At 37.4% G+C, this 27,673-nt stretch overlaps 1 protein-coding gene across 5 annotated transcripts; it reads left to right on the top strand.

The window, feature by feature from the left end:
• On the top strand, positions 1–27,673 carry YTHDF3 (YTH N6-methyladenosine RNA binding protein F3). 5 transcript variants are annotated; one of them, XM_080610544.1, is made up of 5 exons: positions 1–138; positions 2,203–2,227; positions 7,274–7,359; positions 8,791–10,383; positions 21,174–27,673. In XM_080610544.1, the coding sequence occupies exons 1-5, from the start codon at positions 115–117 to the stop codon at positions 21,195–21,197; spliced, it is 1,752 nt and encodes a 583-aa protein (XP_080466670.1). In that variant the 5' UTR covers positions 1–114; the 3' UTR covers positions 21,198–27,673. The 5 variants fall into 5 exon arrangements, with proteins under 5 accessions (XP_080466670.1, XP_080466672.1, XP_080466673.1 ...); XM_080610546.1 differs by having other exon boundaries at positions 25–138; positions 2,519–7,359; XM_080610547.1 differs by lacking the exon at positions 7,274–7,359 and having other exon boundaries at positions 35–138.

Consider the following 27,673-nt stretch of genomic DNA (forward strand, 5'->3'; position numbering starts at 1 on the left):
GCGGCGGTGAGCGGAGCGGCGGGCGGGAGGGCGAGCGAGTGAGCGGCCCCGGCGTGCGGAATCACTCGAGGCCCAGGCGGAGCGGAGCGAGGGGATCGCGGCTCCTCGTGAAGAATGTCAGCCACCAGCGTCGACCAGGTACCGGCCGCGGAGTGGGGGGGCGGTCGCCCACTCCTTGTCCGTTTCTCGTCTCTGGCCCGTCTTTAGCCCCGGCGGGGGGGGCGGCAGCTAGGCGGCCACCTGCACCTTCCCTCGCCATTGGGGCGGTGCGGTTCGCGGCCTTCTCCTTCCTTCCTTCCTTCCCTCCCTCCCGCCCTCCCTCTTTCGGTCGCCGCCGCCGCCATAGGGAGCAGTGATCAATCGGAGCCGGCGGCGCCCGGGATGGCAGACCCCTTTCCCAGACCGGCAGGCCCTATTTATAACCGCTGATCCGCGCCAGAGCCGCTCCGCCTCCCCGCCCGCAGGGCCCGGCGGCGCTGAGCCCCGCGCCTCCCGGCCCGCCGCCCGCTCGGCTCTCCCCGCCTGGCCGGCCTTTCGGTGTGTTCCGACACCCTCCCAGCCCAGCCCCTCCGAGCTCCTGTTTCCTCTCTCGGCTCCAGAAGCGCCTGGGTGCCGCGCTCCCCGCGGCTCTCAGCTCCGTCTCCTCCCTCCCCGAGCACCCCTAATTTCTCAGGCTTCTCCTTACCACATCCTTTCTCTTCCCTCACCCATCTCTTCTCCCTTCGGGCTCCTGGTTTCTCGTCCTTCCCCGCGGCCTCCGCTTTTCCCAGCTGTGCTCTCTGCGTGCGCTGTGCTGCACTTTTTTAGATGCTTCTTCATGGAGCTTAGCGTTTGTTATTTTGTATGTTTGCTAGGCCTCCACTGACGTTTCTTTCGGGCTGTAAACTGTTCTGTCTTGGTCTTTGCTTCTTTGTGGGCTTCTGCCACTCCCTGAAAGTTTTGGCCCTGCAGTCTGCTGCCCCCTTTTTTCTCTCTCTGCCTTTAATGTTTTATTTCTTAAGTCCCTGTGCATGCTCCCAAGCTTCCTTTTAAGCGCTTCTTTCTAGCTGAATGATCTCTTTAGTTTTTCATTGCTCAGTCTTCCACGAAGGCTTCTTCCCAACTTTTCTAGTTCCATGTCTCTTGTTGGTCTCTGCATGCCTTGGTGTCTGGATCAGAATCATCCCAAATGATGAGGTGTTTGGGGGTTTTAAGTTTACAGAGGTTTTTCTCTGGTTTTGGGAGATGGAGGTGACCAAACAGTGCAGCCTTAGGTAGAACAGTGTTAAGCACTGTTACAATAACTCTGAGGCAGATGCACATAAAAGCAAGATGGAGGTGGTTGCCTTCTAAACTTTCAAACCTCTGAATACTGAATTTTTCAGGACTAAAAATTGTTAGAGAGTAATGGAGCCTTGGAAACCCTCTCATGTTTAGTTATATGTAGGAGCAAAGATGAACTAGATTTTCATGGGCTGACTTTTGTTTTTTTCTAAGCTATTTTATTTTGCTATAGAGGAATTAAGGATACTGCAACTTGTACTGTTACAGTGATTCTTTAGTGCATGACAGACTAAGAGTGTTTTATAATGACTAATCCTGAAAAAAAAAAAAAGTCCTCCTTAAGGTATTAGTTCCTTGTGTGAAAGCTTCATACAGACTGCATCATTTTCTCAGTGTAATTGCCAAGATGAGGAATTCACAAGTTGTAGTTAAGCTTACAATATATCTCTATATTCCTTTTTGTATCTAAACAACAAGGCACTGTACATTACTGCCTGATAAGAACCCATCAGTCAAAAGATGATATATAAGTTCTCATGAAGTTCTAGTACTGGTAGTTACTTTAAGCTGCTAACTTTCATTGTTCTTTTACTCTATGCTTTGTTTATTGTTTATATTTTGGGGAACACATGGCACAAAATCCATTTGTTCAGGTTGTCAACAGCATTTACGCTTTACAAGCTGTAAAAGACTAGGTTATTTCAATGTTTTTTGGTGAAATTACTTCTGGTTTTGAGTTTTGGTTATGGTAATATTTTACATTATATTATTTTATATAACAATAGTTTTTACAATAGCATGTTTTTAATAATATTTTAAACTGATATGTAAGTTGAAAAGAGCAGGTTGGCAAATAAATGGAATTATCCTGAAGTAAACATTAGAGGATTCTAACTGTATTTGTTTTGCCTTCCCCCCCCCCCCCTTTTCTACATACAGAGACCTAAAGGACAGGGAAATAAAGGTAAGTTGAGTCCTTGTATTTCATCACTAATATTGCTGCTTATGGAGGTTAATGTGTCTTCAGAAAATCGTGGGAAGAGAACGTAGCTATAGAGCGTCTTTTATTTCAGAGCAAGATGACAGGAAATTCTGTGCCAAAATGTTGTTTCCCAGCATTTTTACTGCAGCACAGCAGTACATCAATTTAAAATGGTTTATTTTGCAAATGAAGATTAATGTCAGAAGTCAGATGATAACCTAGCAATTTCTTTTTAGTTGACTTTGTGATATGCTTGTATAATCTCTTTAACAGTACACCTTGGGCCTTTCTGTGCAGAGAATGGAATCAGTCTCCTAGAATCATCAGGAAGAATCTTTTGAACAGCTTCCTTAGCTTGTGAGACAACAGCCACGTGACTATTTAGTTACTCATATCTGTGAGCAGAACACATCACCGTCTTTATTCTCAGAATCTTTGTGGGATTTTCATTTTAGTGTCAGTATAGAATATTCCCTTAGTGTTGATAGGCCTTCTGCTTTTCTACTTTTTTTCATATTTCTGCCAACCTTAATTTTTACATGCCATATTCAGTGGGGTTTTTTCCCCTCCCACAAAAATAAGGAATGAATTACTTTATATTCTTCTCTCTAAAATTCTTGGCAAGTCTGTTGTAAACAGCATCTCAGATTATATCTTGCAGTTTCTTTCTGGTTGGCAATTTCTTTTCTTTGACATAAAGACTAATACTCTAGGAATTCTTTTTGCCTTATCTGTACACTTGTGCCCATTTAATTTTTAGGTATAGAATGACATGTGCACAGTTACCTTCTTGTGTTAATATCCTTATTGTTTGTTTATGCAGATAAACTTTTTTGAGCTCATGTAGTCTTTGCCTCTCACTGTTCATTACCTGAACTAGTCTAATTGTTCTCTGTGAATCGTCATTCAGTGTTAACTGGAGCATACTTTTTCTATGTGCATATTACCTGCTGCTTATTACAAATATCACTTATGATGATGTTTGGTGATGGCACATGATTCTTGAATCTTGCAGAATTTTGCTTGTTCCTTTTCATTTCTCTGTAGTCAGAGTAAAATGAACTTGTATTTACATCCGCAGACCTCCTCAGTTTTGTCACTCTTGAGTACTTGTTGTCTCATGTTCTAATACTTCTTTCTTGTCGTCGTTCCCCCCCCCCCCCCCCCCCCGGAGTTTTTAACTATTTCTTTGTGTCTTTGAAATAGTTTTTATTTATATATTCTGTATTGCCCTAAAATGAGAAGAAAAGTGAGAATCATTTTAGCAAGTAGTTTGGGGTGTTGTGTTCTTTGAATTATCATATCTCAGTTTTAGTAAGGTTATTGAGATGCATCTTTTAGAAAATCATGCAAGTAGTTTTTGAACTATATTCCATTTATATGAATAGGAGCGGAAATATTAAGCATTTCTAATTGTGTGTTATGTTGCAGTTTAACAGTGAAAATGTAAGAGTCAGCTTTAACTTATTTATGTTAGCATATTTTTGTGTGCTGTTGTTTGTAAATACCACAGAATGTTTGCATCAAAACGCATCTCTTACTTTGCTATGTATGGAAGAAATTCTTGTACTTCTGTACTTGGATGTTTATGGAATGCATCCTTTTAAATATTGTATACTTACTATATATTTTCTTGGTAATAATATGACCTAAATGAAAACTGTAGTGAAACAAAGCAAAATCTCCTCCATTCTGTTAAATTATTTGGTTTAATGTCTATTTAATGAAACTAAGTTACGATTCAGCATTAAAGGGCTAGGAGATTGGAGATGGTAGCACAGCGAGCATGAGTAGTTGCTTTGGTGTAGAGACCTTTTTGAGAGGATAAGTTAAGTCAGCATCAGCAATCCTTACTAACAACATATTAGCAGACAGTAATCTTTTTTCAGGAGCCATGTTAGGCCCCAGGTTAAGGGAGCCTCAAGGGAAGATGTGATACTGAGTTTACAGACTAACCAGAGGTTGGTTCTGTGCATAAGAGTTACAGCATTAGAGGATGCTAAAAAGGTTACTGTCCGCGTGTTTGGCAGAGCATATGAGAGAATGTGAGTGAGCAGTATAAAGGGTGTATGCATGGAAATAAGACAATTTTCCATATTGAAACAAAAAATCCTAGACCTGAAAATGATACGGGGAGGTAGCTGATTTGTCTTGTTTAGTAAAATGTTTAGTGTGCTTTATTTTAGTTAATTATAAATTGGTGTACTGTGCTATTTCCCTTGACCAGAATCTGTAGGATTGAAATTCTACTCAAATGAACACAACTATCTAGTAGAACACAACTATCCCTCTGTTGTGCTGGATATCAGTGTTAGCATTTCAGAGACTTGAGTGAGTAAATTATCCTGTCTTCAAAGTTTTCTTTTGATTGTCAGCTACTGTACAGTTGACAAAACATCAGAGCTGACATCGGGTTTTTTTCCTTTTGTTTCTTGTGCCAGTGTATCACACCTGTTGTAGAGAAGTGCTGACTTGTGTTTACATATGTGTGTGTATAATCTTTGGTTTTGTAGAAGGTTTAAATGTAAGCATTAGGTTTAAAACAAGAATGAAATGTTCTTTCTTTTTGTATGTGTTGTTCACATTAATCAGGGTGTAATAGCATCTAATGAAAACTTTATTCTTATGCCTTTGGCCATCATTTGTGCATTTTGCAAGTGGTTATTCAAAGGACAGTAGCGGTTAAAAGAATATAAGCTTTAAGTTCCTTTACTTGATGAGTTGTTTCTTCCTAATATCTAAGTACATTGTATGTTTTCACAGTGTTTACGAAAGTATATGGTATTTTCAGAATTGGATTGATACAGATATTTTTAGTAACTGTAGATTAGTTTCAATGAGTATTCTTCATTACTGCCCTGTTCAGTTGGAACTTAATGTGAGACTTTGGGAATGAGGCATGCATCTTAATCTGTTGGCTCTTGTTAAATGTGTGTGTGGGCTACATTCTTCATTATTAACACATTATGTAAAGTTAGAATGAAAAACCAGAGAAACATGCTTCCGGTGATGCTGTTTCACTAAAAAATGTATATGTTTACTAGGAAGGATGTCAGTGTAGAACTGTTTTGTGTCACTGACTTAAGATCTCAGTACAGAATGAATAAGAAATAATATTCTTGTAAATGTATTTTCTATGTTACTTGTAATGGCAGACCAAAAATAATTCTGTCTTAAGTGACCTTTAGATACCTCTGACATAATAAGCACAGCAGATGCATGTTTTGTGAAGATTAGCTGTCAGTATGAGGAGATTAATTTTGATAGGATTCTGGTCTTGGCATACAGCTGTTTATTCCTTTGTTTGTGGTTGCATGCTTTTAAGAAACTTGTATGCTGCCATCTATGTTTTTCATTATAACAGAATTCTGTGTGAGAATTGTGCTCTCCTACTTTTTGGTTAAGTCTAAGCAGTGAACATAGTGTCGACAAAAGATTTTGAGGCTTAATCCCTCATGTGACTGGGCCAAATATAAAGAGAATTCCAGCTCATTGATATGTTATCTTTGTGTGTAAATTTAGGGTGATTAATGACCTTAATTGAAGCTCTTTATGGACAAGAAAAAACCTCAACACCTGCAATAAATTTTTAAATCTTCAAGAACATACTTAAAACACAAGTTGCTTTCTTCCTTTCCAGATACTTGCTTTGAAAAAAAAAATCTTGTTGTTCTGTGTTAAATTATGAATTTTTAGCTCTTTACTGCTGTCTGAAGTAAAATTTTCTCAGAATTTTGGTTATTCCTGGTGATTTTATTTATTCTTCTGTATATTTTTTTCTTTCCAGTTAGTTTCATTCCTTGAAGGCAGTTTGTTTCAGAGATGTTAAAGTCAAATGTGGGGAAAGAAAAATAATAATAAAATGAAGTGTCTTGGTCCAGGCACCGCTCAGTTTGCAACATGAACTTTGGGTGGCAAAGCCTCCTTCTAATAAATTAGAAAAAACACCACTCTTAAACACTAATCCCAAAGAAGTTGAAGGTTTTGTTACATGGTTGCATATACTTTTCAGAAGGTAAAACAGGGGAACTACTGAGTCAGCTCCTGATTTGTCATCTCAAGTTGTCAGAAAATCAGCTGTTGTAACTTCTGCTGTCACAGTTTCTCAGTGCACCTTACCGATCACTATAAAACCTTGAGAAATAGCAAAAAATGCATTCAGAAAAGCAGTTATTTATTTTTGAGAAGAGGTCTTAATCTTCAAACTGTATAATTGCAAACTGCTGGTTTAAGTCTCTGTTCTGCTTTGCACCATGGAAAGCAGTGGAACGTATTGCAAATTTGTGTAATTTGACTTTGTTTGAATAGTAGCCTAGGGGAGGGTAGAGAGACACTTCAAGTAATTTGGGCAGCTGGAAAATTCCAGGTAGGTGTAATGCCTTAGATGAAATTAAAGGTAATAGGAGGCCAGGTAGAGCCGGTAGGAAGAGATTCCAGTGTATAGGGGCATATATGCTAGGAAAGGATTTGTAATCACCATTGGGGACTTCAGCTCTTGAGATGCCACTAATGCAGAACACTATAATAGTTACATAGGAAATACAGAATAAATAGCTGAATAATGGTGTCCTTCATGGTTGTCTTGGTAGGTAACTGCCTCTCCTCCTGGCAGGAGAATGTTGTATGTTGCAACTTTCCCTGAACCTATTGAGTATGTCTGATCTGGTTGGTCGGTCTGCACATTTGCACTTGGTCTGGTACTTCTGGAAACGCTGGATTTACTGCCTGTGCAAATAAGGTGTGCCTATATTTTTTAATTTGTCTTTGGAGCTTAGGAAGGAGTAGTCAGGAATAGTCTTCTCTGGTTTCTATCTTTCCAGGCCTCTCTTGAGATCTGACCAGGATGGATCATCAGTAGAATGAGCTATTTTCTTTGACTTCAGAAAGCAGCGCTTAGAATAATATGTCCAGTCTTAACAAAGCACAAGTAGAAGCATTTCAGTGTACAAGTGATTTAAGTAGATTATCTAGATTAAAAGTGCAACATAGATCTTCCAGAGAGCATACCTAATACAGATTTACTTTTAGTTTCAGTACAAAACGGTTCGATTCATCAAAAGGATGCAGTAAATGATGATGATTTTGAGCCATATCTAAGTAGTCAGACAAATCAGGTAAGTGAGCATTGTTTACTATATTGAAGTTAATTTTGGACTTCAGCTGACTTCTAGACTTAATTTTTGGATGATATTTCTTAGCATTACTTGCTTGAATATTCATTGAAATTTATTTTTTTTTTTTTATCCGTGTCTTGTCATACAGTATCTTAAACAGGTAAAATCTTCTTAATCATTCTGGAAAAGATTCCATTTAAAAGCATGCTCTGATGTGTTCTGCTTTTGTGCTTGTGCTCTGACTTCAGAAAAATAAAGTTACAAGAAGCTTGAGGAAAAAAAACAAACCCAAAGACCAAAATGCAAACCCTAAATCAAAACCCCACACCCTAAACTTGCAATGAGATCGTCATTTATTGGATACAGTTCAAAACAACAATTTAATTGGCTCTGAGAAAATAGTAACTGCTTGGACATGATTTCCTTTGAAGTTGGTAGAGGTAGCTCACAGTTGATGGCAAAATAGATTGAAGCTTAATATTACTACAGCTTAGTTACAACTCTTCTGCCAGGAAGTTAACGAGCAGTGAATTGTCTCTGTAGTCAAAAGTTAATATTCGTTAAGTCTGTAAACTGTAGCAGTCTTGAAAGAGGGAGAAAGTACAAATTATTAAAAGGCTTTGAGAATTTTGCTTGCATTTCCATTTTGTTGTTTTTTTTTTTTTTTTTAACTGATGCAACATGAAGGAAGCATCAGCTAGAAGATGATAATTTTGCATTTTTTTCCCCAAAACAACATCAGAAATTATATGGGGGTAGTCCTTCAAGTGTCTTTGAACTTTATCTTCTTAAGAAGTAAATGCTGTGGTTTTCCATGAGTCTTGGGAGTATGATTTGACTTTAGCTAGAAAACTTTGTTCTGCTAGATGGTACTTAATGCCCATTCTCAGTAGTGTAGAAATGTTATGGCTTGATTGTTGTTCTCCTGAAAGACAGGCATTCTTGTATCCTTTTCACTATAATATTCTGGCAGGAAGCGAGAAACAGCTAGAAGTGAGAAATTTGACAAATAACTAAGAATACCAAAACTTTAGATCGTAGTTCCCAGTTATTTTTCTGTGTTTATGAAATTACAGTTGTTAAGACTTTCTTTCTTTTCCTTTTTTTTTTTTTTCCTTTTCTTTTAGTAGCTTGTTATTTTCTTCATATTGTTGACATGGAGGCATTTTAAGCTTAGCTTAGTTACTAAAAATAAAGATAATCTATCACAAAAATGGAGCTCCTTAGTGCTTTGAAAAGGTCTCTTGAGGAAAAAATGGCCATATCTAATGGATACCTTGTGCATCTTTTACATTAGGAGGAATGGTGGAAGTTACAAATGCATTCATGTAATCTTTAAAAATGCTTTGGACTGCAATACAGTTTATTGGGTCTTTTTTCCTGAACATAATTGTCTATATTTCTGATTTTTGGTCTTATTTTCTTTTTCAGAGTAACAGCTACCCACCAATGTCAGACCCATATATGCCTAGTTATTATGCTCCATCCATTGGATTTCCGTACTCTTTAGGCGAAGCAGCATGGTCAACTGCAGGTGACCCTCCAATGCCATACTTGACAACTTATGGACAGATGAGTAATGGTGAACACCATTACATACCCGATGGTGTATTTAGTCAACCTGGGGCTTTAGGAAATACCCCTCCATTTCTCGGGCAGCATGGATTTAATTTTTTTCCTGGGAATGCAGACTTCTCTACATGGGGGACAAGTGGATCTCAGGGACAATCAACGCAAAGCTCTGCTTACAGCAGCAGCTATGGCTATCCGCCTAGTTCTCTTGGGAGAGCCATAGCAGATGGACAGGCTGGATTTGGCAGTGATACTCTGAGCAAGGTGCCTGGGATTAGCAGCATTGAGCAAGGCATGACTGGACTGAAAATTGGTGGAGATATGACGGCCGCTGTGACAAAAACTGTAGGCTCAGCTCTTAGCAGTACAGGTATGACAAGCATTGCAGCAAACAGTGTGCCCCCGGTTAGCAGTTCAGCACCTAAACCAACCTCATGGGCTGCCATTGCAAGGAAGCCTGCTAAACCTCAGCCGAAGCTCAAGCCTAAAGGTAACGTGGGCATTGGGGGCCCTGCTGTACCGCCACCACCTATAAAACACAACATGAATATTGGAACTTGGGATGAGAAAGGGTCAGTAGTAAAAGCACCCCCAGCCCAACCCGTACTGCCTCCTCAGACTATAATCCAGCAGCCTCAGCCGTTAATTCAACCACCACCACTGGTGCAAAGCCAACTGCCTCAACAGCAGCCTCAGCCACAGCAGCCACAACAGCAACAAGGACCTCAGCAGCAGGCCCAGCCTCATCAGTTGCAGCAGCAACAGCTGCAAAACCGCTGGGTAGCTCCTCGTAATAGGGGTGTTGGCTTCAGCCAGAATAATGGAGCTGGTAGTGAGAACTTTGGTTTAGGTGTTGTATCTGTCAGTTCCTCACCTTCTGGTGTGGAAGTGCACCCAGTGCTGGAGAAACTAAAGGCCATAAACAACTACAATCCCAAAGACTTCGATTGGAATCTGAAGAATGGACGTGTGTTTATAATCAAAAGTTATTCAGAGGACGATATTCATCGCTCCATTAAGTACTCTATCTGGTGTAGTACTGAGCATGGTAATAAGCGCTTGGATGCTGCTTACCGTTCCCTGAATGGAAAAGGCCCACTCTATTTACTCTTTAGTGTGAATGGCAGTGGACACTTTTGTGGAGTGGCTGAGATGAAGTCTGTTGTGGACTACAATGCATATGCTGGTGTCTGGTCTCAGGATAAGTGGAAGGGGAAGTTTGATGTCAAATGGATCTTTGTCAAGGACGTTCCCAATAACCAACTGCGGCATATTCGCTTGGAAAACAATGACAACAAACCAGTTACCAATTCGAGGGACACTCAAGAGGTACCCCTAGAAAAAGCCAAGCAAGTGCTTAAAATAATTGCTACTTTCAAGCATACCACCTCAATCTTTGATGACTTTGCACATTATGAGAAGCGTCAAGAGGAGGAGGAAGCCATGCGTAGGGTAAGAAATCAGTGTCATTATAGTAGCTCTTCTTTCTGGTTTTGGAAACCTTGTTTTTCATACAACTGGAACTTAAGTGTGTGAGTGTTGAATCAGAAGGTGATGCTTTTTACCCAGGGTGTCTGTACTTGCTATAACTGGCTTTTAGTGAAAAGATTGCAGTTCCTGTAACTTGTTTTGTTAACACAGGTATGTGTTTAACCGCAGTACTAACATAGGCCTGCACAAGTGGACTTCTAACATGTTTCACCCTTCAAAGTAAACAAAACCTGCATTGAGTGTATTATCCATAACTCAGGTATTTTAGTTTAGATGGACATTTCTGATAGTTAATTTCCTAAAAAAAAAAAATAAAATTAAAGAGTAATATATAGTTAATGTCTGCAAAGAAGAGTATGCATACGATAAATCTATACAGAAACTTTTTTGTATTGGAGAAACTTCAGATAACCAGATGAGCAAAAAAGGCATTTAATTTAGGCTGCTCTGTAGTACTTTGTCTTGTGTGTATTTTCCCTACTTGTGTTCACCATTGTCCACAATATTTACTTTTAATATATTTATTTTCCCTCCAGGCTTGCTAGTAACTAAATGATATGGTTTGTGTTATGGTTAGAAACATTTTAGGAACTATTGTACCTCTTAGATGATGTGCAAGTGTGCAGAAATGGGAGTTTGCATCAGTGCAGTTGAGTGGTAGTGCTCTCTGTTCATCCTGTCAAACCACCTACATAACCAGCCCCCAACACCAAAAATCTAGGGTTTATACTAGTTAGGGGCCTTGTGGGATGTGAAGTCATGAAGTCTTGAAGTTCACTTGAAGCTGCCACAGTTTTGGCTGCGCAGGAAGTTCACCTGCTTCACAGTCTCCTTAACTTCTGTTAGGTTTCTAGTGTACTGCAGTGGTTCCACTCTTCTTGTATGTTCCTAATCCTTCAACACACGTGTTGCATCTTATAAACCAGTTGTGCATGCACAAAATAAATTTTGTAGTTTTATTGCACAGCTCTGCAATAAATTGTCACATTGAAAGTTTTTATTGTTTGGAGACAAGATGAATATCCCAGTTGGGCGTGTGATGCCTTTTGATTTTTTTTTTCTAGAAAGAAAACTCAGTATGCCCTAAATCAGTATTGTTACTTCCATGCTATCTTGATGGTGGAAGAATGAGCAACATTCTAAACTATATATTCAATGTAAGGAGAAACTTTGAGGTTTTAGTGCAACTTCATTGTGATTTTGGTAGTGTTTCAGGACTAAGACTATCATCTTTTTCTGTGTCATTCATGTTTCAGTATTTTCTTAATTTTTGATGGTGTAAGGCACTCCACAAATGACTGGTTTGCTTCAAAAGTATGTACTTTTGTGAAAAAACTTATCAAAGGAGTTATAATTCAGACGTACCCTAGCAACTGAGGAAGATACATTCCATTTGTGGTTTTGTTTCCTCAGTGGTAGATGAAGCCAGAAAGTGTAATGGAGAGAGGGAACACAGTGTTTCTGTATATGCTTAACTTAAAATGCAGAGTACAAAATTCAGCATTTAGTAGGTCTCTAACTAGATGCCTCTGATTATGCGTATTTGTGTAATAAATAACATTGCTGTTTCTTTTAATACCCTCAGGGAACCATACAGTACCTGTATGACTCAAGTACTGAACTCTGCGTTTGTCTGTTAAGTTACCTTTGCCAATACTATTGAGAGAAAACATACTGGTCAAAGATACTAGGCATTGATTCTTCTGCAGTATCGTACAAACTGTTTTTGTGGCAAATGCTAAAAATTTACTTTAGAGCTGGATATCTGGTTGTAAGGTTTTGTCTTTGTAGATGGATTTGAGATTTACCTTAAGCAAATTAATATGTATTTAAAATATAGGAAGTCCAAATTAAGCTACAGTTACTAAGAGTTCATCTTTATCATTCTCTTATGATTATTGATGTTAAACCTCTAGGTTTCTTCTGTATCACACAGTGTACCAGCAACCCGTCTTTAAATTATAAACATACAATTGTTAACTCTTGATTCAAGTATAGTTTGGAAATGCAACAATTAGTATTGTAAACCCTGGTTTACGGTTAATTGAAAAATCCTTTATTACCTAGTGCCAGCTAGGGTTTTATGGAGCTGTGTTTAAATTTGTGTACTTTCTACTGGCAGTAGAACTGAGTAAATTAAGTTCGTGCCCATTTTATGTGACAGCTGGGGCAGTCAGTTTCCAGTGTTTTGGTCATGAAAAATATGTTTACTGCTTTTAATAAAATATTAAATACATCAGGCAGTAGTAGTCATTTGCATGTTCCTTGAAGGTTCAGTTAATGTTTTGTTGTTGCATAGGTGGTAGCAACTTTCATACAGCCAGTGATCTAAACATAGTAAACAGCATTTTACAAATTATAAACAGTGATTTATGGATTTAATTTACTTTATGACTGTTCATCATTCTAGCTAACTTACTTTAAAATAATTGGTTGTAAAAGTTTAATCTTAACAACTCAGGGGGATCAATAATTAATTTCCAATATGACCTAGCAGTATGTTTTATTAAAATATGGCAGCATAGTTATAAAAGTGCAATGAATAATATGTGACTAACATGAAACTTCAGTCACTTTGCCATTTGATAAAGGTTACTTGCAAATGACTAGGAATAGTCTCTTCAAGTGTAAACATTAGAACTCTGGTGTCTGCCACTATTTGATGTGATCCTGGTGTCAGGAAGGTACCTACAGTTGGGGTTGGAACCAAATTGTGCAGTAACTATTCACACTTTTCTTATGGCTCAGGTTTCAGTGTTCTAATTTAAGCATACAAGTGCTGTGATCTTTCACCAAAGGAGCTAAGAAATCTGTGAAGTTCTTCATGAGTTCTCTCAGTAGGATATTGAAATAATCTGAAATTGCATTAGTCCTTAGTTTGACCTGTTGTTTTGTGGTGTAAATGTGCATATTTGTTTGGGGAAAAAAAAAGTTTGTATTAGTAGTTATGCACCTGATCTTCAGTAAATACATGGATCAAAAATAAATGTGTCTCTTATTAAAAATGCAGCTGTTGGAAGATTATACCTTACTTACCTTCAGATGGTGGCTTGTTAACATGCAGTTACCTCTAGGCCAGGAACGACTTCTGTTGCTTTTTGGTGCACAGTTCTACTTTTGTAGCATATCATAGAAGAAAAGATCACGGCTCCATGTAACTGTAAAACACTTTAGATGTTTTTCGTAGTGAGGTAGTTCAGAAAAACAATATAATTTTTATCCATGGGGAAGATAGAGGAATTCAATATGTATTTGTTTATCAAATCTGCATTTAGAAGTTTTACTTTTCAGGAAGCCTTTGAGTGGCAGATAAATAGTATTTAAAATATTAGCTTTCTCCTGTTGTACTACATATCTTGTAATAGCAATGCAGATACAGCTGAAACTTTCTGACTGTTGAAATGAGTATTTCCTCCACCGCACTTCTGATATTCATGTAGTTGGTTGTTAATCTGGCTGCAGTGTTAAGCAGTGCAACTCTTTTCCACTCCAGGTCATTGCTGACTTTATGCTTGATTTGATATTTCTTAAAAATATATTGAAGGAAGGAAGGGAGAGAACATCCATCAACTGTAGACACTTCTTCCCCCAACCATCAACTATTAGGTTATAATGTCAACAATCAAACAAATTAGGTTATAATGTCAAACTGTGCATCCACAGTTGTTGTACAAGCCAAGAAAAACAGGTAAAGAAAAAACAGTTGAACTACATTTTTAATGTAGTTAAATGATAGTTGTACCAGATGACTTTGTAAAGTTTGTGTATTTGCATCTAAGAGAGATTCAAAATGGTAAATGAAACAGGTTGTGTAATACCTGCTGAGAAACTTGTGCATTTCCTGTGTGCTTTTGATGATGTTTCGAGGACTATTATTTTTCAGTTTCCTCGAACTTGATGCTTATGTACAGTTTCATCTTCATAAATGAAAGTGGTATTGCAGGTCTCATGTCTGTGCTAAGAAGAAAAGAGAAGATATGTTTTTGTTCTGTTGATAATGATGAGATGTGTATGTACTCCTTGTCTTGGGAGAAGAGGATTATTTGACTAGTGTAATTTTAGACATACTGTTCCAGAATTTTCATCCCACGATGATGTGCTTATTTACCATGTCTTCGTTTGCTTTTGTATCTTTAGTCTTTTGGAAACACTTAAAAATGACCTGCAAATTCTCATGTTACAGACACAGGGATTTCAAATGTGCCTGGTTTTGGTGCATTTGGTGGAGTCAGTTGTTTCTGTTCAGAGGTAGGGTTTAGAATTTGTTACAGGATGGGGATAGTATGGAGAGGTCTGCATGTTAAAATATGATGTTAAAGTGACTATGTAAGAGTTTGAGCAGTGATGTATCCTGCCCTTCTCTAGTATGGGAAAAGATAGTGCAAGGGGAAAAGTGCAGTATTGGACTGTTGAATGAAGGAGATGGAATGTAATTAAACTTACAGGCAGACTTAGTTTATAGTGACGCTTGCATTGATCTTGTCATGTTTTTCCTTATGGTTTAAAATTCTTACCTACAAAGTTGAGCCTATGGAGTCCTTTTGCAGGGTGGATTTAAATTCTCTGACCCTGGGACTTGAAAGACCAGATTCTCCTTTAAAATAGGGACCCCTATTGGAAAAGCTAGGAATATCAACCAAATGGTTTACCTTAATGCTCAAGAGGCCAATCGTTTTTGGAATCTACTTCTTTAGTGTCCTTAAATATGAAGGTAGCTGCCAAAGGCAGGAGTTGAGCTAGAGCTGTGAAAGTTTACCTTTTCTAAATGCTGTGTCTTTGAGTTGTTTTTAAAGCAGAGAAGTAATTTTAATCTCTTCTTCTAGAGCAAAAGCAGAACCTTGAGTGTATGTGAATAGCTGTTAAAATTCATGCAGCAGCCTTCTGCTTCCTGCTGTTTCTCCTCAGATTGCAGTGCTTTGTTAAGAACAAACTGACTAGAACACTGGTGATTTTTCTGCACTTTGCAGGGAAGAAATACGCCTGCGTATTGAAAGGAAGTCACAACCTGTGTGACTCTCCACATAGTACTTCAGCCTTGCTTCATTGGCTCATATCACAGATGGGCTGGTTAGCAAAAACTCAAGTGAAGATTGCTGGTGGTGCTTTGTTAGAAAAAATAGAACTGTAAAACCATACAGATCTTGCATTGCTAGTAAAACTGTTTCTGTAGATTCAGTTGAATTAGGATTGTTTTATATCAAAGCTGATTTGCTTTAACCTTCAGATTCATCTAGTTGAAATGAATACATTACAAGAGTTCATATCAGATGATAAGTAGTTTGAGCCCAGTTCTTTGTGAGCACCTTTTCAGAGGTTTGGTAGTGTACTTAATATTGACAGGTAATTATAATTCTTGTTTTTTTCCTGTACCTAGTGATTGTAGTCAGTTATGAAAAAGTAAGCACAACATTGCATGTTCATTGCACTTTCAAATAGAATATAATGAGAAACCAAGATAATATAAGTTAATATTTACTTATGGCAGATCGGAATTTGTGTTACATGTGTGCAAAGAGCATGAGTGGTGAGGCTTAAAGAAAAATTGTCTGAGAAATTTTACCACAATGTATTTTGTAGGCCCCGCAGTGGATGTCATTTCCCTTCCAAGGCTACTGTAGAATCCTTAGCAGAGTAATTAAATAAGATCATCTTGGTGTTGCCCTTGGGCGTCTGAGAAAAATTAATGAAGGTGTTAGTCATTCTTTTGCTTCTTTTGCTGGGACAGTGCTCATCACTGAATACAATTTCCATAGATGTAGCTAGAAGCTACCTGTTGTCAGACTTCAGAAGCTGATGCTATACTCTTGAGTATTGGTAACAAACAATAATGAGGATCTTGAAGCTTGATTTTAAACTTTTTAATGAACTTGTGGAAATGGCTGTCTAGTAGCTAGTTAAAGTCTGATATTTCAATATGATGTATAGCACTGAAAAGGACTCGCTACTTGCGGTTAGAATTGACCAGTCCATCGCTGAAAGTATCCACTGGGGAAAACAAGAGTGGAAGGGTTTTTGTGGTGCATGGAGTTCAAGCTTGGTTTCTGTAGAGCCTTTCCTTGTAGTGTTGTCTTATGATATCTTTAAAGTAGATAGGTTTCTTTCCTCACCTCTGCCTCTGAATATTTGTATCCTGTTATTTACATACTGTGCAATTTCAGGTGTGGATTAAGGTCTTATTACCTTTATCATTTACCATAATAAAATATGTGCTGTCTATGTTCCATTTACAATGCATGTGTCTGCTCAAATGTAAACTTACCTTTTTACTGTAGTTTGTTCATACTATTATCACGAAGTATATTTCAGAGTGAAAAAAGTAAAATACCATAAAAACTAATAGGAAGATAAATAAATTAGAAGTCTAGGTCTTGCAGCTTTTCAGACTTTCTTAATATTTGTATGCTTTAAAGCCTTGTTTACTCTCTGGAGTTCAAATGATCTGCAGCAGCAGGGTCTTGGATGACTATTAATTCATAAGGCTTACTGGGAGAAGGAACTGCTCTGGAGTTGTAAAACCTCATTTGACTTCCTGTGGTTAAGGTTTTTTTTAATTTGTGGATAGTAGTTTTCATATTGGGATAAGGAATAGAAGCCATCTCTACAGGAGACAATTTCTCAGTCCATGTAAGGCTTCTATAGATACTTCCTATCTGATTCTCCCTTCCCATCTTCCCAGAACTCCCAAAAGTGCTTCTCATTAAAATTTATTTAAATATTTTTTACCTAGTTTTGAGGTAATACCTGTGTTTAGGAGATTTGCCCTCTCTAGTTTGGAATTCAGGAGTGAGAAGTTTAAAACTATGTAAAATAAAGGTTCTTTTTTAAGTTTCAGCAATGTAGTTTATGTTAACAGCTAATGAGATCCTTGTCCTAAATGGAGTAAACTCTTTCCAGCGTTTTTCAGTTTTCTCAGTGATCTGTTTATCACTCCGGTTCTCAAGCACTAAGGTCAGCATTTATGCTGTCATAGCTGTAATGGTACACTGGGGTGCAATAAACTGCAGATTATGGCTGATGCCATTAGTAAATGAGATTTCATGAACTCTGCTGCGGCTTCTCACCACCTCTGCAGCTGTCTGTTCTGCCTCTGCCAGGTGTTCGTGCCCACGCAGCAGAGCTGGCAATGGAGATGTGTGCCTGCGCATCACTTCACAGAATGCAGTCTGACGTGTTAGCTTACAGCGCAGATGAACAGGGCTTTTAAGTTGAAGATTAAATCGCAGTTTGCAGTGAAGCAACTAAGATGTGCTACGCATTACCTTCTGTTACCTGCTGTTAGAAGGCTGCCTCTTGGCAGAGGGGCAAAGCAGACAGCTTCAGGCATGAACGTTTTAAACATTGCAGTAAGATGCAAAAGTAAGATGCAAAAGTAAGATGCAAAAGTGTAGCAAAATGCAAGGGTATTTTTGCAAGTAGAGCTGATGGTGCAGGAGGTGACTCTGTGTGAGCTCTGCACTGAGTTTGCAATCCTGGATAGCTTTCAAAATGCACACTGTGAAATGCTTGCACTTGCAACTGCTATAGAAAAAGCAAAGGTCCTTTCAGGTCTCTTTCCCTCACCTTGAGCTTTAGTTTGTGGGATCTTGGTAAAAAAATAAAAATACACGTGAGGAGTCCAGTAGGTCATTGTTGTTGTTGTTAGGGTACCATTTACATTTTTGCTACTTAGAGTAAGGCTTTTTGATTTACCTTCTTTGTGAGGAAAAGTTCTAGGGGTCAATGTTGTATGTATCTTGGTAGTTTTGGTTTTTCTTCGAATTGGGTCAGGAAACATTTTTATTGCTTTGAATTTTGAAATTTTGTTAGCATAGAGTTTTTGTTAAGCCTGAGGATAAATTACATTGCATCTACTTTCCATCATGGGATCATTTGATTAATGCCCTGAATTCAGAGGACTGAAATTTGGAAGTAAGTCAGCCAGCCTTGCAGTTCAGACAGAGTGAATTCCAGATTTTTGTTTGCGCTAGGTCAATGCCTGTTTCCCAGGTCCAAGCATTTTTAGGTTTACTTTCACTTGGTTAGTTTGTTTAGGAAGTTATTTGCATGTATGAAATCTGCTCACCGCATGGTATGCAGCTGGCAGGTACCTTTAACCAGCCGATACATTCTCACATTGTTCTCACTCAAATGGTATTTAATTTCCAAGTCCCACTCAGAAACTTTCCCTAACCTCACCTTGGAAAGTTCTGAAGTGAAGCTGGCCTTTGGCAGGGAACTTAAATTGATGGGAGAAGCTTTTTATCCAAGAGCATCAGAAGAGATGTGGCTCATCTGAATGTAAGAAATGAGATGTTGTGTGAAAGGGAAATGCAGTTATTTATGCTGGAAACTTCCTTTGCTCCTGTGGTGGAAACCTGCTGGGGATAAAGTCTTCTACTAGTTTGCCCATAATGGCTGTTTGTATAAAACGAATCAAACAAAAGCCATCCCCAAAACCAGAAGAATACTACTTTTTGAGACAGGAAAAGGCAGTGGTAGCAAGTGTCATCAGACTTGGAAGCAGGGTATGTGTGTGTGTTAGTTCACTTTTGAGTGTAATACCACTACCTGTGTTTTAAATAAATCAAGTTTTCACTTGTCTATTTTGCTGTCCAGAGTACCATATATCATTGATACCAGTATCTGAAGAAAGTAATGTTGACTTGCATTGGAAAATGTCGAGTTCTTATGTCTGCGTTAAGTATTTAAATGTAAACATAGTAAAATAGAACTTTTGAGACTATTGGACAGATGGGTTGTGGGTGTTTTGAAGCCTTTTTTCCTCATAGAATTCAGAATGGACTTGGAATTTGTAACAGCAGGTAGTCAGGATATCATTCCCTCTCTACTTTGAAATTTTATGAGCTTAAAAGCATTTTGATTTCAGGGGCTATGGAAAGCGCAAGCTTGGTCAGTTTACTGTGCAATCCAGAGAGAGGCTTTCTAGACAGCTTGACTTAGTGGTTACATATGCAATACCTGTACATGAGCTGGAACTGATGCTTAATTTATATATAGGTAGTATTGAAAATTGTTAAAATATTAATAACTCATTCATTAACACTACAGTTTCACAGGCTCCTACTTAATACCACAGTAGAGTTTTTCAGCATGGTGCAGTTCTTTCAGTTAAACTCTGCTAATTGTAGAAGAATAATCCGAGATGTGCACTAGCAGGCTATTTTTGCATGCCTTATATGCATAGTGAGGCACGAGCCCAGTGATCATCTGTTTTCAGCCTAAATATGCCCTGTTAACATATCAGTTTGATAGTGTCAGTCATTAATACCATCTCACATTTTAAAAACAGTATCTTGCTATGAAAATATTAGTCATGTCTCTTTGAACTAGGAATAAAATGATACCTAGCAGAACAGTGCAAGTATTGCTTTCACTCTAAAAAACACTGAAGTTCTGCCCTAGAGAATGTCCAATCTTAGATATATATCTCCTGGAACCATGAGCTGCTTATTGTGACCAAAACCTCTGTGTGAGTTCTTCTTCTTTTTGTTCATCTTGAGATAACTTGGAGGTATGCCTTAGAGAGGACTAGATCATCACCTGGACTCTTAATAACCAGTATAAATGTTATGTTTCCTCTTATTTCATAATAGTGTCTTTTTGGCACCATGTGCTTGGGTTCATACACTAATTTGCACTTTTCCTAATCAGTTTCTAACATAATAAAGTTTCAGTATGATATCAGAGTGGTTTTGAAATGCCTTGTGTTTTTTTTTGTTTTCTCTGCTACATTTATGTTCCATTATAACATGCTGTGTAATGCAATAATAATAAAAATACTGGAAATGAGGTTTGTTTTCTTTTAAGTGGAAGAGGGAACCTACCTCTCTTCCACAAAGATATTTTAAAACATTTATATAATGTGCTCAATTGTACATGTTAAGAAAGGCAATGCCATTGGAGATAAATTCTTAGCTTCTTAGAGTCAAACTACAGTGTCTTTTTACAGTCTAGAAGATGTAATAAAGGCAGTGAGATACAGTTTATTGATCTGTCTTTATTTTTTTTTTTCCTAGGGGTAGTCATAAAGCCTAAGTGTATGCTTGTCTCAAAGTAAAGGAAATGGAGAGTGATGATAAAGCACTCAATGTTACTTACTCTGTTTAGTAACTTGTAGACTTGTAGCAAAGCGTAAGAATTTGTTAAGTGCCTGATAGAGTGCAATTAGTATTTTAGCCCTTAATCATAGAAAGTTATTATATCATTGTTTGTATTGCACAGATGACATTGCACACTTTGTTCCTTTACACCAAACGCAGCATCTTGCAATGCTGTGAAGGTGTTAATATGGCCTTGGCTGCAACTCAGGTTTGCGTTCAAGTGGGGGTTTTTTCCAGTCGATACGACCTCTCTGCTTTTGCATTTTGTTATTATAAAAAAAGTGTGGATGGCTTATTTTTATTATTTTTCTTGCTAGTTAAGAAATATGTTTGTATGGAGGAGGAGGTAATGGGCCAACTTGTTCCTTTACCTTTTGACCACACACTGTGACGTTTTATTGTAGGGGGCTTTGAATGAGATACTTGGGAATGGGATCTTTACTTTTCCAGGGATATAATGGATGGAGAGTAGAATGTTTAGATATTCATACAGAGCACTTCTTGACAAGTGAAGCTTTTTCCTTGAAAGCTTGTTGCCTGAATTAGAAATGGCAAACAGTGCAACTGTTACAGTGAGAAGAAAGCAAGTAGATAATGTTTAACTGTATGTATTAACATGATTTTCTTTGTTTTTTTCTGTTTTTTTTTCAGGAGAGAAATAGAAACAAACAATAACTATATGGAGATGTCCTGCTAGAATTACAACACTAATGATGTAGACTCTGGAAATGCCTAATATGTCTAAGAAGACGTTATTAAAGCTTTTTTCTGCTTAAGGTGACATCTTTGAACACTTTAACACAAAATTGACTCTTCTTGTAATGGTTCTCATCAGTGCATCTGCCCTTATACTCTCTCACCAAACACACTTGAGAACTGTACCTTCGTCAAGCACTTTCTGTCCTGAAGCTTTTACCAGTATCTGCTGTCTTTTGTATTTATGCATCCTAGCTAAGGCACAGGAGACGGAACGAATGCAAGGATTCATTAATTCTTTGAATTTGTTAAATACTAACATTTAACCATTAGAAGTGGTTCAATGATGTGAGATTCACATTGCTTCAACTTAATTTTTTCTTTGTTGTAGTTTTTTTATTTGTCAGTTTTTAGCTATTCAGCAGATTAAAAGCAAATCATGCCATATTTAGTCCTGGAGTAAAACTCAAGTCTAAATGTTCATGTGAAAATTATTGTAGTAATCTTTTAATATGGCAAAGCAACTTTAAGCTGCAGTTTAGCCAAATGAAACGTAACATGAAATTATACTAGAATGACATTTCCCTTGTTTCAAACTGTTTGGTGTAAGAGAATATTAATATGCAGCTTGGTGGACACCACCAGTTAATGCACATTTCTTTATTTTTTTTTTCTGTAACATGTAAACTGAAAAAAGTGCATTTGTCTGAGGAACTGTTTGTTTGCTACCACTCAATGAATCTCAGTTTTGAGTAAATGTACCTCAGTCTAAATCAGACTTTTTATGACCTTTATAACTACATTTAAAATAATCTTTAATTCCTATTTCTGGGTGTTTGCAAGCCTGACAGATTGCTATCATGAAAGTGAAAATTTACTCCTCTAGGTGATTCACTAGCTAAATAAACATAATTCTTGTTTAGCAAGCATATACTGTTTCTCAAATTTTTTTTCATTCATTGTCCCAATATTCGGGTGGTTTTTTTCCCCTATTAAAAAATATTTTGAGAAAAATACCTTAATCCATGGAGATTACATATTCATAGCCATGTTAACATGATTTTTTTGTTAGAACCGTGCATCAAGAATTTTAGAATACGCAATTCTATATAAGTTTCTAACTTCTAAAAATGCCATCTTTTCTTTCTGTTTGTATAGCAACACATTCTATCTGCTGGAAGAGAATATTAAAAAAATGTTAAGCGGGTGTATTGACTGTACAAAATACTGAACAGCCTGTACCAAACTCCAGGGATAGCTTTCTCTTTTTAGAATGGCAGTGTAGAAGTCAGATATGTTATAGCTTAAAATAGCAATACCACATATTATTTGAACATGTTTCACATCTTACTGCCCAACACAGATGTTTATATTGTATTTCAAGTCCTTCAGTTACAGATTCTGGCAAACAAAGTTCTGGAGTTTAAGTGGGAAAGGTTCATTCTGAATACAGACTATTTTGCTATATTTTATTTCCTGTCTTCCAAAGCCCCTTGCACTCTTCTAACCTTGCAAATACAAAGTTCAATACACACTTACTTCTTGCTCATTATTTAAAATGTTGTTTGAAACTGTGGAGTAGCAGATGGGAATCTTAATTCTTACTGCCAGTTTTCTGGAGGCTCAAAAGAGAAGTCAGTCTCGTGTTTTGGAGAAAAGAAGCAACCTCACTTAAATGTGTATGTGTAACAAATAGCAAGTGGGTAAGGGAGGGATAAGCAAAGTGTATATTGTAAGAGGAGACTAGGAGATAAAGGTTTCAAGCCCAAACCCTATGAAATTTGGCTTAAGCCCCCAAATTGTCACTTGCATGTGTATCTGCTTCTTGCTAAGAAGTTTTAAAGCTATTTGTTTCCCTCTATTGGCTTACTTATGGGTTACTGCCTATTATTCCAACTGTCATTGATCAGTTGAGGTGGCAAAGGTCAGTGTGGTAAGTGTTGTGAGTCCAAAGAATGTAGTCCTTCTGATGATCCCTCAGAGGATCAGCATGCTTCTGTTTCTTTGTTACAAAAATATCTAATGAAAATGCATAGAAGTTTCCAGTTAAAAGAAAGCTACTATTAGAGTCAGGCATTCAGGAATTGACTGCATGTGCAACCTTAATTTGCTTCCACTGCAGTATACATATTTTTGCACTCATCCTTAGTATTTCCTGCTTTATCCCTTGCCTCTTTTATTCTAATAGCATGAGCATTGCTCTTGGGTTGAATCAGGTTTAGTATAAAATTGAGTTCATTATACCACTGCAGCCTTTGAAAGCTTGGAAAATGAGACAGGATTGTGAGAGAAGGAGGTGATCACATTTAGAGAGCTGTGACAGTTCTTACACTGTTCTAGGATTGTTAGCAAATCTACAAATAGAAAAGTTTCATTGCTGATGGTGTTAGTCATGTTGCGACCGATTTGCTGACTGCTGAGGGTTTAGTATGTGCAGCTGAAATTAAAAGGAATTTTATGTGCATATAAAGTACTGTAAAAATAGTATATAACATTGTAAAATCAGCTATGGAGTGCTGTACTAATTAATGGACATGTGAAACTTCTAGCCTTCAGCTTTCTTATGCACAAGTTCTTTTCCTTCAGAAAGAAAAGGAATGGTGCTTAATATCTCAAATAAATGTAGAAATACCTTTTTTTTTTTTTTTTTTTTCCCTGGTCTGATTTTTCAGTACAGTGAAGTTGGTGTAATGACTGCTTGCTAATGGAGGAGTCAGTGGAACCCCTTTTCTGTTCCTGATGAACACCTCCTCCTTTCTATCAGAATTTGTTTTCCTGAGGTCCATGCTGAGCCAGTTGGAGGTGTTTTCTGCTGATTGAATGGTCTGGGCAGTTCTCTGTGAGGTTGGATGTTTGGAAGGGAGATGGCGGGAGGGGAAGGAAGGACATGTGTCCTTTCAGAAGCAGGTACCCACTGTTGAATAGGCTTAGCTGCACTATAGCTACACACCTGTGGGTTGGTCAACCAGAGGTGCAGTAGGATGTTTAAAACAGAAAGGCTCCCCAAGAAAAAGATCAATTCTATTTTCAGTGTAAGATTTCAGTAGTTATACAGTGAAACATGGTATCACGCACATTTAGTGATACCAGGAGGAGGGGAGAAATGCTGGGTATTTTCCATTTTGACCACTTTTTTCACTTTGGAAGAGACTTGTGAATTCGTTACAGAAAAGTTATAGCTGAATGGCTTGTCCTTACAACACAAGTGGGACACATTAAAGTTGTATGATTTTGCTAACCTTTGAGTGTCTCTTGACTTTGTAACATCAGCATCTTTAACATACTTTTTTGGTATTTGACTTTGACAAGAAATAATTCCTGTCAGTTGAATGCTGAAGTTGCAACCTTAAGAAGGATGTGGACACTAACCTGAGGGACTTGGATTGGGAAAAACTCGGTATTTACAAGCAGACAAATTTCACTACTTCATATATTTTGTACTTCTGGGTTTAATTTATGAAAATGCTTCTATACATCCTCTTGCTCTGTTTTCTTTTTTGGAGACTCTGGCAGTTTCATAATGCACTGTCTACAAAATTTAGATGCAAAAAAACCAACAAACTGTGGCAAAATTATTCTTGTCCCAGACAAATCTGTGGCACAAAAAAAAAGATAATGTTGAACTCTTGGTCAAGTGTAAATATTCTAATATGTAGGAAGCAGCATCTTACAACTTGTCACTGTTCACTCAAAGTTATATTTTGAAGGTGCTTTCTATTTCATAGGAGAATTTACATACTTGCAATAATATTCCTTACAAAGGAAGTTCCAAATAAACTAAAAAAGTTTGAAATAAACTGGTTTGATATACAAGCATCAGTGCATCTTTCCTAGCTGAAACTGAGTTGAAGCAACAGTAACAATGTTTTTAATTCTGTGCATAGCAGTTACCTTAATTTTTCAAAATGGTTGGTGACTCTTCCACCGGAAGGATATTTACGTACGTCAGCTGATTCTAGTGCAGTGAAAATCCAGCGTGGACAGTCTTTGTCTAAGAGAGATTGAGAGCAGTTCATTCTCCATCCAGTTGCAGCAAACCCTTGGTTTAAATTTCGTGGGATTTTTTTTTGCGTGTGTGCATTAGAATATGGTAACTTAGATTAGAATTCGTTGGCATGAGAATTGACCATTTGATCTTATTTAATCAGCTTGAAAATTTCCCGAAAACTAACCTCTTTTTCACATCCTTGTTTATTTTATTTTTCAGCCTGACTCATCCACCATAGTTTAGCATGGGAGAGGAAAGAATTTCCCTATGTATTATAGGAATTTTAAGTAAATGAGTTTGGCCTCATATAAAATAAAAATATTAGTGTACAGCTGGCATGTTTTCCTCAAAAAATCTGTTCTATACTGTCTGTTCTACTTTATATATTTTAATAGAGTGCATTTTAATATAAACATGGACCTTTCCATTCACAAAGTTAAAAGCCTGGCCTGGATACAAACTTGACAGCATTTCTCTTCCAATAATAATCCTGGAGCATTCTTCATAATGATATTAATGATATATAATTTCAGTATCCAAGGATCTCTAAGCCAAATGTCAATAAAAAAAAACTTGCTGTTTGTTAATCTAAAGGGATGCATAATGTTTGTGTTATCTGTTCTTTTCTGACATTGTCCTTTCTCCACAAGTGCAAGTCTGGCAAACAGGAGTCAGTGATCAGTTGGACCTCTCCTTCAATCAATTTCCCTACATGTTTTGCAAGAAACTGTCTTGTCACACTGCAAGCAGAGCGCAAATGGGCGGGTCTTCAACTCTTCCTCCAGAAGTCTTTTCTTAGTCAGACATTCAAGAGGTAGTGAATTTCTTACTCCCGTCTGAGTAAGAATTCCTTCCCCCTTCCTTATCCTTTCTGGGAAGATTGTCATGTTTTTTGTCTGCTGCTTCGTTTGGGTGCCCATGAGGAAAGCCTGGCATTGGATGCTGTTTTCATAATCTACCAAAAAATTTCTGACTTTACTTATTTCCCTCTCTCGAAAGAGGAAATCTCCTGACTGAGTTTAACTTCACTCAGTCTGTTTGGCACAATGCAAATAGAGAAATATTGCTTTAATAACTGAATGAATTCAGTCTCCCATGTGGAGTGTGGCTTTTTTTTTTTTTTAAGGTAACTGCAGCATTTTCATTCAGAAAGTGGAAAGAAACATGATTTCATTGGGATTTTAAAGGGCATACAGTTATTCAAATACAAGGCTCCACTGTAAGTGTGCTTCTGAATTTTAGTGGTGGCAATAACCTATGTGTTAACAGAGTTTATAAGCTGTTTGCATACCCTGTGTGCATTTGCGCTTGCCATTTTAATACTGAATTAACTTCCTTTGCTTGTAAAATCAGTTTGTAACACTTGAGAAACTTCATTGTTTTTTTTCTTGTTTTGGATTTCATACACTCATAGATACTACAACATTTCATCTGCCTGCACAAGTTTATGTGCATCTTGAGAATGAAGTGAATGTTTGTATAAAATGAAACAAGATACTCTAGATTGATGAGTGTATTTTAAGTTGAGCTCGTGGGCTTTCAGATGAACAAGCTGTCTTGATTTTTGCCCTCATATGTGAAGCATTACACTTTAATCTTGAACTCCGAATTTATGCATCCTTTCTTTCCTGTTCTGTAAACATCTGAAAGAACCTCAGATGTTAAAAAGTCCTCACTTTATGCTTCATCCAGGAATAAAAATTTGCAAACTAAGCATTTGAGCAAGCTAGACGGAGGTTTAGCTTTAGATTGAGCTAAGCTATTACATTTCAGCAAAAGGATGATATAAAAGGTTGTGGGTCTTTCATTATGTACTGTAATTGTATATCTACTAAAAAAAAAAAAAAAGCTGGAATTTTATTTTGCAAGCATTAATATATGCAGCTGGTGTTCAGTATTACCCAAGAATCTTACAAGTATTTGCATCAGTTCCGATTAGCAGCTATGTAAAACAAAGGATGAAAGGATTGAGAGCTCTCGTTTTCAGGAATACAGAACTGTTAAATTGGTTAAAATTCAGATGTTTGTGCTATGTGACCGCAATACATTGGATGTTAAATCTGTCCCTCTTCTGCTGGTTCTCTGGAAAACATTGCTATTAAATTCTTATGGTAATTTTTAATTTTATTTTTTTTTTTACCTAAATTGGCTGCCAGTTTGTTTTCAAGTGCTTAACTCGTTTGCGGCTTAGTTCTCATGAGATGCTTCACTGGGTCTTGTGAGTGTGGTGCTTCATCAAAAAATGCATGAAACTGTATTTTTTCTTTAGGTTAATGTAACTTAATTGCTATTAACTTGAGCTGTATTCCATTCAACTTCATATTTCATGATAATGCGTGGTCTTTCAGTTGTATTGATCTTCTTTAATTTCAAGAATACCACATGCAGAATAATTCAAAGGAGTTTTTAGTTCCTGAAATTTATGCTTATTTTATTTTAAATGTTAATAAATAGCTATTGTATCTGC

The sequence above is a fragment of the Psittacula echo genome (genome assembly GCF_963264785.1).
Source record: "Psittacula echo genome assembly, chromosome: 2".
In the NCBI taxonomy this organism is placed as follows: Eukaryota; Metazoa; Chordata; class Aves; order Psittaciformes; family Psittacidae; genus Psittacula; species Psittacula echo.

Coding starts and splice junctions, on each gene's coding strand:
- YTHDF3 (XM_080610544.1), top strand. CDS start 115: ATGTCAGCCACCAGCGTCGACCAG. Junction 139..2,202: donor CAGCCACCAGCGTCGACCAG/GTACCGGCCGCG, acceptor TTCTACATACAG/AGACCTAAAGGACAGGGAAA. Junction 7,360..8,790: donor TAAGTAGTCAGACAAATCAG/GTAAGTGAGCAT, acceptor TTTCTTTTTCAG/AGTAACAGCTACCCACCAAT.